This window comes from Molothrus aeneus, chromosome 6 (genome assembly GCF_037042795.1).
Source record: "Molothrus aeneus isolate 106 chromosome 6, BPBGC_Maene_1.0, whole genome shotgun sequence".
Classification (NCBI taxonomy): domain Eukaryota; kingdom Metazoa; phylum Chordata; class Aves; order Passeriformes; family Icteridae; genus Molothrus; species Molothrus aeneus.
In genome coordinates this window covers 25,550,915-25,566,411 of record NC_089651.1, presented here as the reverse complement: position 1 = coordinate 25,566,411, position 15,497 = coordinate 25,550,915, and the positions used below count along the sequence as shown (strand labels likewise).

Below are 15,497 nucleotides of genomic sequence, written 5' to 3'. Positions count from 1 at the left end.
CACAGCCTCTTGACAGGATGCCTGTAATAGACACAGGTTTTGTGTGTCCCCTTTGCAAAGAACACACTAGCTTAGGTCTTACTCTGCTTCTCTCACATTTGGAAGGGTGAAGAGTGATTAATTTTTTCACTGATTCTAGGACTGCAGCTGTAAAATGCATTCAGTCCAAAAACTGCCTTGGTAACATGACTGATATCTCTATAGATTCAGTGGATTCTACCAATGCTACAAGGGTCCCAATTATCATTTTGAGGTGGGGTTAATTTTAGTTCTTTATTGATTTCCTCCCTTCTAGTAGGTTCAGTAGTATCCACTTCTGCTCCAATTGTAGAGTTCAGGGAGGGAAAAAACTGAGGTAAGAAGAGGTGAAGGAAAACAAAAGAAAGTGTAACAACCACAGATCTTGTCCTGTATTCCCTTTGATGTGCCAATGTTTTACTTCTTTATCCCTGTGTGTACCAGAATGCAGTAAGGAAGAGAAATGGGTAAAGGGAACAAATCACAACGGAAAAGAAAGAGAAAAGTCGACATCTCATCTAATTTTTCCATTTTCCATGTGCTTGTTTTTCCTTTGCTGCAGTCCAACTTGTAAGAACCTGGGTCAGACACATAATAGAGTTTTTTATTTCCATCACCTGACTGACTCTCAGGGAGAACTTAAGCAAGAGATCCCAGTTCTTGTTTTCTTTGAATTCTTTGGCACTCCCCAGGCTGCCATGGAGATCTGTAGCGAAGAGTCCCCGTCAGCCAAAGATAGCAGAGTTTGACTAAAAAACCTTTTTTTTTCCCCCAGATCTCTCTCTCCCTCTTTCTCTCTCATTTTCAGCTGTTGCTCAGTTCCTTCCTGGCTATTCCTTTCCCATCTTCTTGCCAATTTCACTGGGAATGTGTTGTGTTTTCTGGAATTAATTTCCAATATCCTTTTTTTACTTACTCAAAGCTGCCCTTGCTGCTTTTTGAATATTTGACAGGCCTCTGCAGCTGCAGCTCCATTCCACAAAGTAAACTCATAAAATACCCTTTTGCTACACCTTACTGGTCAGACCAGGCTTTGCTGGTAGTCACTGCAGCATCTCTGGAACAGATCATAGATGTTGTTTAGCAGCTTATTTGAGCACTGCAAAACAATTCTATGTGAAGTCAAGATTATCATCTCTCTAAAAGTGATGGCATTTAGATTTATTAGAATGAAGTTAGCTTTATTGGAAGCTGGCACAGACACTGGTATTACTTTTTCTTACTGAATGAAATGAAGCACTGGTAAGTTCAGAGAATTTACTCTTAAGATTTTAAATAGGGGAGGAGACCAAGTCCTGTTTGAAATCAAGATAGAAAGGAGGATAGAATAGAGATAAAACAAAGTTAGGAACTATCAAATACCCTTCCTTTCCTCCCTCATTACCGGGGAACTTTAAAATCTTGGTACAATTAAAAAAAACCTGACCATGTAGGCAGAACAGAATTTATTTCTAACACAGTGATTGACTTGCTTCTTGCTAGGCAGGTAGCCTGAAATGAGTATTCTCTCTATGATTAAGATTTTAACAACATGAGGTGTTAAGGAGAGATTACCCTGAAGGGTTCCCACCTTACAGGGACTTTCCACAGGGAGTAGGAGTTCTACAAGCTTTTCTGTCTTAACCAAACCCTGCTGCACAATTTAGAGCAGAACACGGGGGCACAAAGAGCAGATGACCTTGAGATAGATGCCTATGTGTAGTACCTAGTGTAACCAGTGAAAATTACTACCAAGGGTTTGCCTTCAGATCAGAATAGAAACCTGGACATAGAAAAAAAGTCTAGGCGGCACTTTTTTCAGATAATCAGACACACCAGGAAATCCTGCTTCAGACCCTTTTGTCACCTCTCAATTCCATGACCAGGCTATACTACATCATAAACTCCAGCTGCACCAGATACTTCAGTGAATTCTCTTTCTGGACCTAGAAATATTCTCCTGATGGTGTTTTCTCCTTCAGGATCCATCAGCTACACAGTTCCCAAAAGCTTAGATATATGTCACATGTAAGAGAAAGTTTCCTGTTCACCTCACCAACTAGTAGGACTTATAATTAAATTGGTAGTATTGAAGCTTTTTCGCACATAAGCCTTAATGAAAGAAGAAGAAGCAGATAGACTTTTGGTACCATGTTCTCTGAACAAGTAGGGCAAGGTCACAAAGTCATGTTGTTTATTTTTAAATACCACACCTATAGATCATGGGTGTTCTGAGCTATTACTGTTAGAAGGAGAACTGCTGAGGGAGTGAGGTGTTTGAGATTCTATGTATTTACAAAAAATATATAACATTTAATTTCTCATTATATCAGTAAAGCTCAAACATCAGGACCCTGTAGCCTTGCTTGCAAGGCCAAGCCTTCTTTGTCTGGCACCTAACTCAGAAAACTATTTTCACTTCCTCAGGGTTATGGTTATGGTGCTTATTCAGGTCACATCTAATATATGTTTTCTATTTTTTTAAAAAACCTTTTTTTTCTTAAATGCTTTTACTATTTTGCTTATCCCACCTTTTCATCTTTACCACACAGACCCAGAATCAGCCACAGTTGAAAATTCTTGAGTCCTGTGTAGTTTTGAGTGTTTTCACATGCTTGTGTTTGTTGTGGACCACAATTATTTCAGTGTTCTTAGCCAAAACTGTTTCAGTAAGAAGCTAGTTTCTTTCAGCTCTAAGTACTCACACTTCATTTAAAATAAAAAAGCATCATTTGGGGCAGGGATGATATTTTCACTTTCTGTAGTCAATAAGCTTAGCTAATTTTGTTCTGTTTTCATTCTGGAATGACCATGGTAGTCTCAGTAGATCAGAAAACAAAGTTCATGGCCATGTGCACACATGGGTTTTCAGTTAGCCAACCTCACAAAACTGTTTTGTGTTTTCTGGGTTGCTTAGTTTTTTGTGTCTTCCTCCTTTTTCTTGAAGGGATGGTGATAAAATGCTCCACCAACTTCTGAGACACTAAAAAAAAAATTTGCTGTCTTTGACACTTCTACTAATGTGGTTGTTTTTTTCCACAAAAGTTATTTAACTTCTCCTACTGTATGGATGACAAGGGAGTAGCCTGGTAAGTCTTCTCAGATAATGTCTAAATGTGTGCTGACAACAATGAGCAGGACTCTTTTGATTAAAAAATGTATCTAGAAAGGGTGGGTCTGTCCAGCTGCTATACACGACTATGAATTTTGAACACCAAGCTGGGAGTATGATTCAGTTAGTGCCTCTTGTGCCTCTCTTGAACTTGCACCCAAAAATATACTGTGTCAAAGAATAACCCCCTAAGAGTTTGGTGAAGGCTGGAGTGGTGGGCATGTGTTTTGCACTCTCTATTTCCTTTTAAGTCCAGTGGTTAGCACTGGATGTATGTGAGGACATGCAGAAAACAACTTCCTGTGTGTATAAAAGTAAAGTACAACATCTAATCTTTATATTCACTGATTGAGTCTAGAAGCATCTAGCATACAGAGCTTTGTGCAAAAACCCATGCAGTGGGACCCCCTAATTTAGAAAATATTTCAGCTTTCATATTCTGCTTTATTGCATTTTTCAGTCCTAATGAAGAAATCGTTATTCTTTACATAAAATATTTCCTAAAATTAATCATCAATTACCTTTGTTGGATATTAAAAAATCACATCATAGAAAGGATTGGTAGGAAGAGGGTGGAAAACATCTGTTCAGCAGAGAAGATTGAGAGGCTAATGAAAACCCGAAGTAAACCCTACAAAAGAAGATTTGGAATTAAATTTTTCAGGTGAATCTTGAATTTTCTTGCATTAAGCATTAGATAGCTTGCAGCACTAAACTTTCTATCCATGCAAATTTCTCCAAATTATATCAGACCCTAATAGTTCTTCCATGCATACAGATGAATTTTAACATCTCTTTTTAGGAGAAGAGTAATATTGCCTCAATACTTAAGATCTGGTTTGACATAAAATCAATAGTGAAGTTATTGCCAAGTCTGGTTTATCTGGAAGCCTGCTGCAATGACCCATCTTCTGCTGGATCAACACTGGGCTTCGTTCCTGATTCCATTAAGAAAATTACATTGGCTCTGACGAGCTTCCGTTTCAATGGTGGGACCAAGCAAAGAGGTGTAATTATTTACAGTGTTAGAAATCTTGCTGCAGTTGGATCTAGTGGAGGAGGCTTTCTCTGAAGGGGAATACCTTGATGATGAAGAGACTTTATATACAAAAGCACTCTATGTAATGCAAAGCCACTTGTCATTTTTGCACCCTTTGAATGCTAGACAGCTTCTTCTGGCATGTTATAAATGGAGAAAATTTCAGTAGCAGAGATAGTTCAGAACTGGGATGTTTCGTGGGAACTTAGCAGCTCTTCTGAGCCAGTGCACTAATTCACAGAAGTAGTGGCTTAAGATGGTGGCCTTGTTCTTCCACCAGATACCACAGCTCTCCCAGCAAAGATGGCAGAATGGGCAATCTGTCTTCCTAAGTCATGGCATTTCAGAGCTTGCTTGATTGACTTAGATGGCTAGTTTTATTTTGATGTACCAGTCTATAAACAGCGAGTTCCAAAGTGTCTGGCTCATAAAGCATATAGTATTAAGGTGCAGCAGCTGAAATAGTCATTGTTTTCAGCTGTGGGGCTCTTCAGTTGCTACTGCTAAATGTACCACTGGCTGTGAATCAGAGGCTGTGTGCCACAGGTTCTGCACTGAGTGTTGTATTAACACTGGCAATACTGTGGTGTCTCAGCTGGAGTGTGGGTTGTAACTTGGTAGAGGTACTAGAACTGTGCCTTATAGCTAAATTTGAAAGATTGTCCTTACCTTTATTGGCTTATTGCACCAATTTGATTATGGCTTGTTCATTCTTGTGGTCAACAGGATGCAATGGAGTGATGAACAAAGCTGTGTCATGTAGCAGAAGTGACTCAGTTCTGGGTCAGTGCTGGATGGTCTTGGATGTTGTCCTACAGTGTGGCAGGGGGAATATTTATAAGAATATTTATGAGATATTAGGTGCTGGATGTTCTAGAATATTTATAAGAATATTTATAAGAATATTTATGAGATATATAGGTGCTGGATGTTCCTGAAGCTGCACTGCAATACAAATTGAAAGCAAAGCAGTTTTCTTCCATGTTGGGAAGTAGAGATTGTGCTGTTGCAATTCAGGGCTGTACCTTTCTGAAGATGAATTAAATTATAATGAGCTATTGAATATATTATGATGGGACAGGAAATAGAGGAAACAGGGTCATCTTCATGTAAGAAGAGCTCAGTTTCATATGAGTTCAGAATATCTGTGGGTATTTATGTGTGTGTACAATTGTGAAGTGAGAGGTCGGTGGATGCCATAGAAGGGATAGTAAAAAATTGTCCAGACAAAATTATATAATTATGAAGGGAAAATGCAAGAGAGGGTGATAAAAAATTAAAGTTGCTCTGGATTTTTTGCAAGTGACAAATACAGTCCTGTGATTTTTATACTGAGTCCAGAAGAGATGTGCTTATACTCTAGTGTTGCCTTCTAAGGTGTTTCTGGTGCAGGACTAAGGCTACATGACCACTTCAAGGCAGCTGAAGGCATTTCCTACATGAAAAAATAATCCTAGGAGCAGAGCTGATCAACATGTCTTAACACTGTGGCCTGGCCTTCTTATTACTCCATTGGCAACCACTTCAGTCACTTGTCCAGAGTAACATCAGCAATGTGTAGGATGTGGGTAAAATTATCTCTGTCTGATACTATTTTCAGAAAAAGAACTTAGAGCAAGGATTCCTTTCTCACCAGCCTTGCTCCAATCTATTTACAAAAAAATAACACATATATTTAACTGTGCTTTGCTGTCTTGCTAACATAAGATATAGGAACATATTTGGAAACAAAAATAAAGTAAAAAATATTTTTAAGAATTCTGCTGTAGTTTTTAAATGATACCTGGATACCCTGACTTCCATCAGACTTAATCTGAGTGAGGTACTTCAAAAAGCCCCTTTTGATATCTCTCTCTAGCTTGTGACGTCTGACAACCATCTTTAAAATTAGGGTACAGGGATCATTTGTTTTTCTCCAAACTGCCACAACTGCTGCACAACTGAGAAACCTTTGCAGTCTAGATTTGCAGGTTATGGCATTTGGTCTGTAGTGAAATGTAAATGGCACAAGTAATGTGCATTTCCTGGAACAGCACTTCTCTTCTATCCCTTGCTTTATGGGTGCACTGTGGTTTGCTAAGGTGGAAAATCAGACAGGCAACACACAGAGGTTTTCATTCAACACCTAAAGGTTTTCATTCTTGACACAACCAAGAAACATTCAGGGTCAGACATTTGCTTCCAGAACACACAATGTCAGTGTTGGCTCGAGGAGATCCAGAGTCTTGTGCAGCTGCTTGGTTGATCTGTACTTTAAAGAGTAAACAGAACACAATTATATGTGAAAAGCACATATTGGGGTAGTGTGTCACCAAAATTGGAGATAATTTAGGATCCGTTTAAGAATCATTGGGAATGGTTGGATCTCTTCATCATTGGCAATAGGCTCTGCAGCAAAGATAACCTTACATGAGCTTGCTAGGCTGAACATCACTTGTTTTATATTAACACCCATTTGTTATCTTGCTATTTGCATTCATTGATCCATATCCCACATGGATACTATTACTTCTCTTTGGTACAGTGCAGAATCATTATGCTGGAGACTCCATGGAATCCGATGTGCTGTGTGTATGTCTGATAACATTCTGTTGTCCTCTAGGATGAAATGGAAACACCTGGTGGCCCAGATTGGACGAATAGAAAGACCTTTCAAAATCACCCTGGTGTATTCAAACTGTGGAGCACAGGAGGTTGGAGTACTGGCAGTGGGCTCCTTGCAACTCAGGAACTGCTTTCATGGTATGCTGCAACACAGACAGGTTTGGAATAACGAAACACATTCTCACCAAAATGGGGGACAGGATAGGATTTAGAAGAAAGATGAGTAACTCAGAATTATAGAACTAATTCTAGTGATCCTCTCTGCTTTTGAACTTTCTTTGCTTTGTTTGATCTTTATATGGGAAAAAACCAAAAACAACTGGACTTATGCTGAATCCAAAAACAAGGATGAAAAAGTCTTTATCTAGATTATTTTAGCATTTAGTATTTTTCTCTCTTAAATAATCAAGAACAGTCTACCTTGTGTAACCAAAGCCTTTTCCATACTTGGGCTTTATCGAACAAATCTATGAAGAAAAGAAACAGTTATCTGCCCCTGATGGGATCTGTTTGTTACTGCTAGGCTGAGAATTTCTATCTAAAATGAAAAGAATCGGAATGCAATTATTTTCTTTATTGTCCTTAGTGTTCAGCTAAGACCTCAGTTTTACCTGGAGCTTACAGTTTTGTTCTGAATGTCATGCAAATGATCCTCAGCGGCAGTGCAGAACCTAGCTAATGTCATTTAGGCTTCTTGGAAGTGCAGGAGTCTGTCAGCACAGGCAGTCTTAGGTTGGGGACATAATCATCTTCAGTTCCTGAATTTCATGAATTAATATAATGTTATTGTTTCCATTTTGCAGACTCTGTAGAAATTGCCTGGAATGTAATGTAAAAAGAAAACACTATTGTGAGCATGGGTTTGATCATATTAGAGCTTTAATTCTAGTCATTATTCTTTTAATTTAACATGCTATATTTTTTATGTAATTTTTTTGACAGTCCTAGAGTTTTGAGGGGATGCATACAGCCTGAAGCACTGTGCTCTCAGTCTCTAAATAACCTGGTGCATGTATCTGGCACAAAACAGTGTCATGAAAAATTATTATTTCAGAGTGTGTACCTGGATTGCTGCAGAGGTGTTCTTTTCTCTTTCTCCTGCAATTGGTTCCCTAACTTTTGCATTTTTTCCAGAGTAGTAGCGGTCCCAATGTAACTTCTGTGCAGAGCTCTGCTAAAGGGCAGCATGTCCCTAACAGGCCTGGGCACAGGCCTGCATCCACAGAACAGGCTGGGTGCATTGAGAGTTATGCTTTTGGGAAATATCAGACTTAAAAATCATGTTCAGCCTGGTTGATGGGTACCTGTGAAGTCAGTCTAATGCTCCCAGACTAGAACTGACTAGACTAGTTAGGGTGCATGTATAAAATTTGTGTACAGCAAGCCAGCTTGCTGGGGAAGCAGCTTCTTCATGGGCTGGATGCCACAGCTGGAAACTGGCACAGAAATGAGTCAACAGCCCAAGTGCTGGTTAAACTTGAGCTTCAACAGGGCATAGCAATGTATCTGGAGATAAGTGGGTGTCCCTGCCTCCAGCAGCAGGGTGCCATGCAGCATGTCACAGCTGCCTGGCAGGTGCACAGTCATGTGCGCAGAACTGAGGAGCGCATCACAGTAGGAAACTGCTAGGCCCTTCATTAAAAAAACCTAAAAATTATCTAAAGATAGAACAAACACAGCAAAAGCAGTACATCAGAAAGAGGAGGGCAAAAAATTTGGTCCAGGAATCTCACGCTGGATAGAAACCTACATGAAAATAGCAGAGATTTATCGTACAAAGGGCAAGGTCCTACATGTGAAAACTAGTACACACAAAGGGTCATACATGTTCTGTCAACTCATCTCTAGATTTAGTTCTCTTTTTTTTTCCCCATTAGATAAAGAAAATCAAGACCTTTTTGTATATGACAAAGGCTCAACCTTCCCCTGCTTTCATGGAGGCTGTGTCAGCCACCTACAGATCTGTGAGTTCGTCAGTGATTGCCCTACCAAAGAGGAAGGAGTGAGGTGTGGTGAGTATGTGGCATGACATTTCATGGGAACCTTCATTCCATTAGAAGAAATAATTTAGAATGCAAAATAAGTTAAATTGATTCCATCTTTAGATTAATTCAGTATTTCACCTCCTGAATTAATTTGTCCCATTTACATTAATTGGATACCAACATTCTCTTTGAAAATTCACCCTATAAAGAACAAAATGGATTTCTTTTTTAAAATTGGTTTGGTTTCTTAAGTATTGGTGGTAAGGAGCTCAATGACCTTCCCTTCACAGTTACTGCTATTTCAGAGAAAGGCAAAATTTTATTTACATGTCTGCAGGTGGGTGAAAATTTCCTTCTGGACCCAAGATCTAAGCCTTCCCTTCAGGGAAAGGTATTAATCATCTTTCTACTCTTAGTTACCTACAGTGTCATAAATCTGTTCTTCCAAGATCCCAGTTCAGGAGTTCTTGCACACCAGGACAGAAAAATCCACTAACAGTGTATGAGCTGCTAAGAAGTAATTTTAGCTTTAGCAAGTACAGTGGTGTTTTAAAATAATCTGTTGATTTTCCTTCCTTTAAGTGGACACAAAACTTTGTGATGCCTGCAATTTCATATGTAGCAAGACCTTTGCCAAATTTGTGGCTGTGATTTGCCATTCCTGAGGTTACAGGGGCTGCAGTTTTGCCCAGAATTTAGAGTATGACAGCACAAAAAAGTCTCAAATGTTTACAGAGGCAAAGCGTTGGCTTTCTAACGGTGACCCTTGAAATAAACAAATGAGACCTATTTTGATAGTGTAGCATATGTTGGATAACTTGGACAACAATGGATTTTAAATTTTGGTTTTGTTTGTGTTCTTCCATAATCAAGTTGCTCCTATTTTCCTACTTTTTCTTGTTCTCAATTGTAGACAGTCTCCCAGAGGGTTCACATTGCTCATTTGAAGAAGGTCTGTGTGGCTGGACACTGAATGAAACTGCAGCATCTCCTTGGTCTATTCGGGGCTTTTCCAAAATGATTCAAGAGGACTCATTTATAGGGTCTACTTTGCAAGCCACTGGTGGTAGGTTCTTCATTGCTCTCTCTCCCACTCTCTGCATGCATGTACACAATAGCCTTGAACTTAAGTTTATTTAAATTGGTTTAAAAATTTTGGCATCATTGCCAAATGAACTTCAGCATCAGTATTATGTGTAACAACTTCAAATGTAGCTAAAATTAACTTTTGAACATGACTCAAAACTTTATAATAAACAAATTCTGCAAAAAAGTTAACTCAAAACTCTCAGAGATAAGGATTCTCCTTCACCTTTAAAACATTGTATAAAGCATATTCTTCCCTCCTCCTTCCTGTTATGAGCTGTGCAGTTGCAGAGCACCTCAGCAGCAAAATGATAACTGCTGCATCACAAGGTAAAAACTGCCCGACAGAACTGCAGAACTGTCAACTTGCTAAATAAGAAGGGGGGAGGCCAGACCCTCAACTGTTCAGGCTGAAAATCAGAAGTGTTAGCACATATGAGTCTTGCCTCAAAGTTCCCTGCCAAAATGAAGGGCTTCCACACAAGTATCCTGTTTGTCTCCTGAGAGCTTATGTAATCTCTCCCTGGAAACAAAGACTGCAAACAAACTCTTCCAGCCCAGTGTTTTACTCAGCAAGAGTCATTGATGCTAATGGTGTAGGAATTAGGAGTGTAGATTGGTGTGCACCTCTGTATGGGAAGACCTTGAGTGGTCTCTGAAGTTTATCCACTCACATTCCAATAGGGGGTTTGGGATGATGGCTTTTGTGCTGCTGAAATCTACCAGAGTGTTTACTACAACCTCACCAACACACCTACATATGCTTACATACCTAGAGAAACATTAATGTTAAATTGTTTCAAGTGATTACACAAAAAATCAAGAGATCATTTTGTCTTTTTCACTTTTGTGTTGACAGGACACTTCCTCTACCTGCGAGCAGACAGCACTCAGACAAGTGGTATGGCTAAAGCTTACAGTACCAGCTTGCCAGCCAGTCTTGCCACTGAAGACTACCAGGTGTGTCACTCTAAGCACCTCTGTGGAGTAAATCATCAGGCTGTACCTGACTGTACCACATAGGAAGAGTTACTGAGAGGTAACTCTGAGAGGTGCCAACAGCTAAATTGTATGGGGCAGCCAGTGTTTGCAGAAAAGGGAGCTGTCTGGCTGGGCCATTCAGTCTTTTAGTATATCTGCTGCTGAGATTTTTCTTCATAAATTCTGCAATACTTGTGCAGGAGTTAATAAACTTGATAGTTTCACTGAGAACAGGAGTGTGAAGTTAGAATGCATTGGATTTTCCAGAAATAGATGAATATAATAAACTTCTGTTCATATTTTTCAGGAATTTCATAAGGTTAATGCAACCTGGCCTTGATAAAATCACACAACTTGCCTTGCAGCTCTGAGATGCTGGAATTGAAAGTAATAAGTAATATTGTAATCACAACACTTAGGAAAATTAAGTTGCAAGTTTGAGCTGGAGTCCAGTCTTGCTAGGGGAAAAAGAGAAAGTTTGATGCCTCCTAATTAGAGCTGGGAAAATAAATACAGTGCTGATGCCAGAAATGTAACTTTGGCATTTATATTTATTTATAAATCCAGCTAAAATATGCTGGGTACAACATAAAGAACAAAATAAAATGTGATTGGAGATAGGTTTACAAAACCAGGAGAGGAGAAGCAGTAGCTGTTGGATATTGTGCAGAAGCCACAGGAGATTTGGATCCATTCTTTCCTCCACTGGCAAGGATTTGAGGCCACATTGAAGGATCAAGGAACATCTGTGGTTGTTCTTTGCAGAACACGTGTGTGTTCCCTTTCCTGCTGGTACCGGAGCTCTCTCTAACATTAAGAACAGCTGAATATTCACAGTGGAGGTAGAAATGACAACTTTCTCTTGCTCTGTGGCAAACTGGAAGTGGTTGCTTCAAAGAAAGAGGAATAAGTCCTGCTTCAAAACATTCTTTGGCCTGCTGATTTTGCTGTTCACTTGTCTTAGAGGTGCTACAATTCAGGTGGTGCCTATAAATTCGAGCAGGTAGATGGACTGAGGTTTCCTGCCTCTAGAGATAGTCCTTGTTTTAAAGGTATTCAGGGTAGGACAGCTCTCCCCTCAGAGAAGGCAGTAACAAGGAAACCACTCCTCTCACGCAGATGGTATGAGAGGCTGTAGATATTGTCATCCGTGGTTGAAGAACAGCTGCCCAACAGAAGTGTCGTCAGTTCGGGTCTTTCCTGAGAGAATTCTGTGCTAGTAACGGTGCTGAGTCAAATACAGTCAGTGAGTGGGGGCTTAGTGATTTCTGTCATTAAAGAATTTGACCCAGACTCGGAGGTTTGGTGTCTCAAATTCCCAGGGAAGGGAGAAGTGACTACCTTTCCCTTTTGTCACATTACCATTCTTTTTCTTCTCTTCCTCTGTTACAGATTCAATTTTCAGTGCATGTTTTTGGAAGCTACAATGGTACAGTCTCCTTCTCTCTCAGGGAAGAGATAAAGGGAGCTCCAATCACCTTGCCAATGTGGGAAAGGGCAGGGAGCTGGAGCGACCACTGGTTCCTCATCACCTTACCGATGCCAGTGCTTCAGAACCGGTAAGAGCTCCACTGTCAGCAGCCAGGGTTATCCCTATAGATTTAGTAAATTGTTCCTATCTTTGTTGTGAAGTGTCACTTTCATTCCTGCCTTCTTTCAGAGCTGTTTTTAAGTGACTCTGCTTGCTCAGGAAGTATTCTGCCATAAGTGTATATCTTTGTGCACATGCACAGCTTAGCTCAACACAAGCCCACACCATGTGACTGCACTTCTGTGCAGCCTCAAACAGTACTTAGGTTTTGGGAACAGCAAGCATCCATACTAAAAACCTTTTAGCAATCTGAGCAAGCCAGTGTACTTACAGGGGCAAAGTGCTCCCAGCAGAGAAACAGCTGCATTAGCATAGCTGCACTTCATACTCCCACAGTAGAAAACACTCACATGAGTCAAAGGGATGGTAATCCCACAATTCAGCCAATAGAGCTGTCCAGTTTAGGATCTATGTCAGTGTAGCCTGGGCAGCTGGAAATCCTTCATTGCCACTTACTGATGCAATGATTTCAGAAAAAGACTGTTGCCCAAATGAGCTTTACACTAAAGTTTTCATGGGTTTAAATGTAGAAATGCAGTGCAACATTGGTTTTCAGATGAAGTGAAATATTGAAGATTTAAAGAATTTCAATGCAATCAAATTTAATTCATGTATTTCTTCTCCCTTACTTAGTGCCACTCAATCTCAAGCCATGTAGCTGGTGTTGGTAGCTGGTTTTTTTTTTTGCATGTTCCTGATGAAGGCCTGTTTCACATGAAACTTAAGGAAAAAAAAACCCTCCAAAGTTATACAGTGAATATTGTAAATGTTGCTCTACCCGCTTTCTGGTTTAATTTCCTGATTACTATCTTTGGTGTCAGTATTATCACGTGTTCACCATGCACACATTTGCCATGAATGATTCCTTTAGGGTAGGATTGGTCTGTCTGCTAGCACTGCGTTTAAAATTCTTGTCTGACACAATCTGAAGCCCTGTGGATTAGTATCTGTTAGTTATGAATATGTAAAGTATGGCCAATATGTAAAGAATTAGTGCAGAATAGCTCATTTCTCTGGGCACTCTACTGTGGACCTGTCTGCAGCAGAGACCAAGGGGCTCTTCAGAGCCATTTAAGACCTTCTGCCTCCTTGATATACAGTCCCTTATGCTTGTTCCTTGAAGCCTCCAATTTCTGTATTGGCCCTTAATTCCAAAGCAAAATGGATCTTATGTGGCAGAAGGGAATGGACAGCAAGACATTTTTTTTGAGCACTAGCCAGGATGGCATGAAAAACAAATTGATATTCAAATGTTCAAATATGGTAAAGTTTGAAAAAGTTGAGCACTTAGGCAAAATGAAAGATGTAGTTAGGTTATGCATGCATTAATTATTACAGTCTGTTTCAAGTAGCTCTGTCTTGTTTTACTTCATGTAACCTTTCTGCATGACATTTTCAAATTTAAAACTGAGTGGCATAACAGCGATGATCACAGTGAGTAAGGATGGGACTGTTCAGTCCAGAAGGCAAATCTGTACCAGCTGTGATAGCCAGGTAAATGGCAGAAGTAATAAGTTGCCATTTGCTACATTGATCAGTAACAGACACAGAACAAGCACACACTGAGTTGAAGGTGCTGAAGCTATTTCCCTAAGGGAGGAAACCCTGGTCTTTGTGCTCCTAGGACACAGTCTCCATCCCAGTCCTCTTGTCTTTCTGTTTCCATGCTCTATTCCTGTCCTGTTTTATCTGCTACTGTGGGCACTTGTTGTCTTTCTTCCTTGTTTTCATATACTTGGTCTCTCTTTCTTTTGCTTCAGCCTCCCATTTGGGAAACCATTTTATCTATCTCATGCCTCTGGTTGTAATTTCCTTTCTGAAACCCTCCCTGCTTCTTGTTTCCATCTCTCTTCTAGCAGCTGCTGTCTCTGTGTGTTGTTTAGTTTTTTTTTTTTTAATTAAGAAGTCTGAATCCCTTCCCTGCACTTCCCTTCTCCTTCTAGCTATCTCTTGTGTGCTTTCATTTCAATGCTCCCTACAGTAAAGGTTTATTCCCAGTACTCCTGTTTGATTGGCTATTTAATTCTCTCTGTAGATCTTGGGCCCAAATCCCCTGCACACCAAGTCTAAGCCCCTCTGCTGTAAAATTCCCTCCTGCAGTGAGCTCCCACAGTGAGCTCCCAGCCTCTCTCCAGGTTAACACCTTGTTAATGCTGGATTCAGTTTAGGCAGCTTTTTTTTTTTCTTCTGTTTGGCCAAAATCAGCAACAGAAAGAAAGGCTGGGGAAGAAAATGTTTATCCATTAATTTGGAAGGGTAGTTCTCACCTCATGTAGCTGAAGCAGGACTGACATGGATCATAATAGCACTGCGTGGAAAGTACCATTTTGCCTGAGACTTTCAGATATCCAGGGAAGAGGAAACTGCAGGATTAAAAAAAATACCAGTCATGGAAATGTCAGAGATTTAAAAATTTCAAAGATATTTTCTTAAAATTTTAATTGATTCTCATTCATGTGAAAAAAAACCACCTCAGGCCTGCCATTTGACTCTCTTCCTCCCAAATTTCAGATCCCACTTCCAACACCTAGTAGCAGAGAGTGCTTAAAAAGTTACCAGCATTTTTGAGCATGGTCAGAATCATGAATCTCTGCATTGCCTCATCCTCAACACTCAGAAAATGTTTTGACTGCTAGAAAAGCCATACCAAGTCATCCAAAATAGAAAAGTTCAGTCTAAGTGACTTTAATGTTAGTGAAGTTGAAAACAATTGTGAACATAGGTGTGTGATAAACATTGCTGGACAATTTTACTACAGTTTGGTATATAACTTCATGAATGACTATTCTGTGTATTTATGGATGTTGTCAGCTTTCCTTGGTAATGCAAGCTCTAGCAATGCTGTGCTTGGGTTCATTTTTAGTGCAGATTTTGAGCTGGGATGCTGTTTTTCTGTATCCCAAATCTTTGGGAAACTCCTGTTCTTCTCTTGCTATAGGAAAGTGCTGTACTTTTCCCTGGTTCCTTAAGGGGATGGTAGGCAGTAGTAAAGTGGGCAAGAAGGGGACAGACCACACAGGGGGAAGAGTAGGCATGAATTGAGACATAACAAGTTGCAGGCCATGAGCTGCTTCATGGGGCCAGAAGTAGAGAAACCTCAGC

The 15,497-nt window shown here is 39.9% G+C and overlaps 1 protein-coding gene across 1 annotated transcript in view; it reads left to right on the top strand.

Moving 5' to 3' along the window:
* The window catches only part of LTK (leukocyte receptor tyrosine kinase), an 89,572-nt gene that overhangs the window by 44,345 nt on the left and 29,730 nt on the right, over positions 1 to 15,497 (top strand). Inside the window, exons 5-9 of the mRNA XM_066551991.1 lie at positions 6,751 to 6,890; positions 8,630 to 8,764; positions 9,651 to 9,803; positions 10,683 to 10,783; positions 12,197 to 12,363. Of these exons, the coding sequence (XP_066408088.1) occupies positions 6,751 to 6,890; positions 8,630 to 8,764; positions 9,651 to 9,803; positions 10,683 to 10,783; positions 12,197 to 12,363 (696 nt within the window). The remainder of the gene's footprint in view (positions 1 to 6,750; positions 6,891 to 8,629; positions 8,765 to 9,650; positions 9,804 to 10,682; positions 10,784 to 12,196; positions 12,364 to 15,497) is intronic.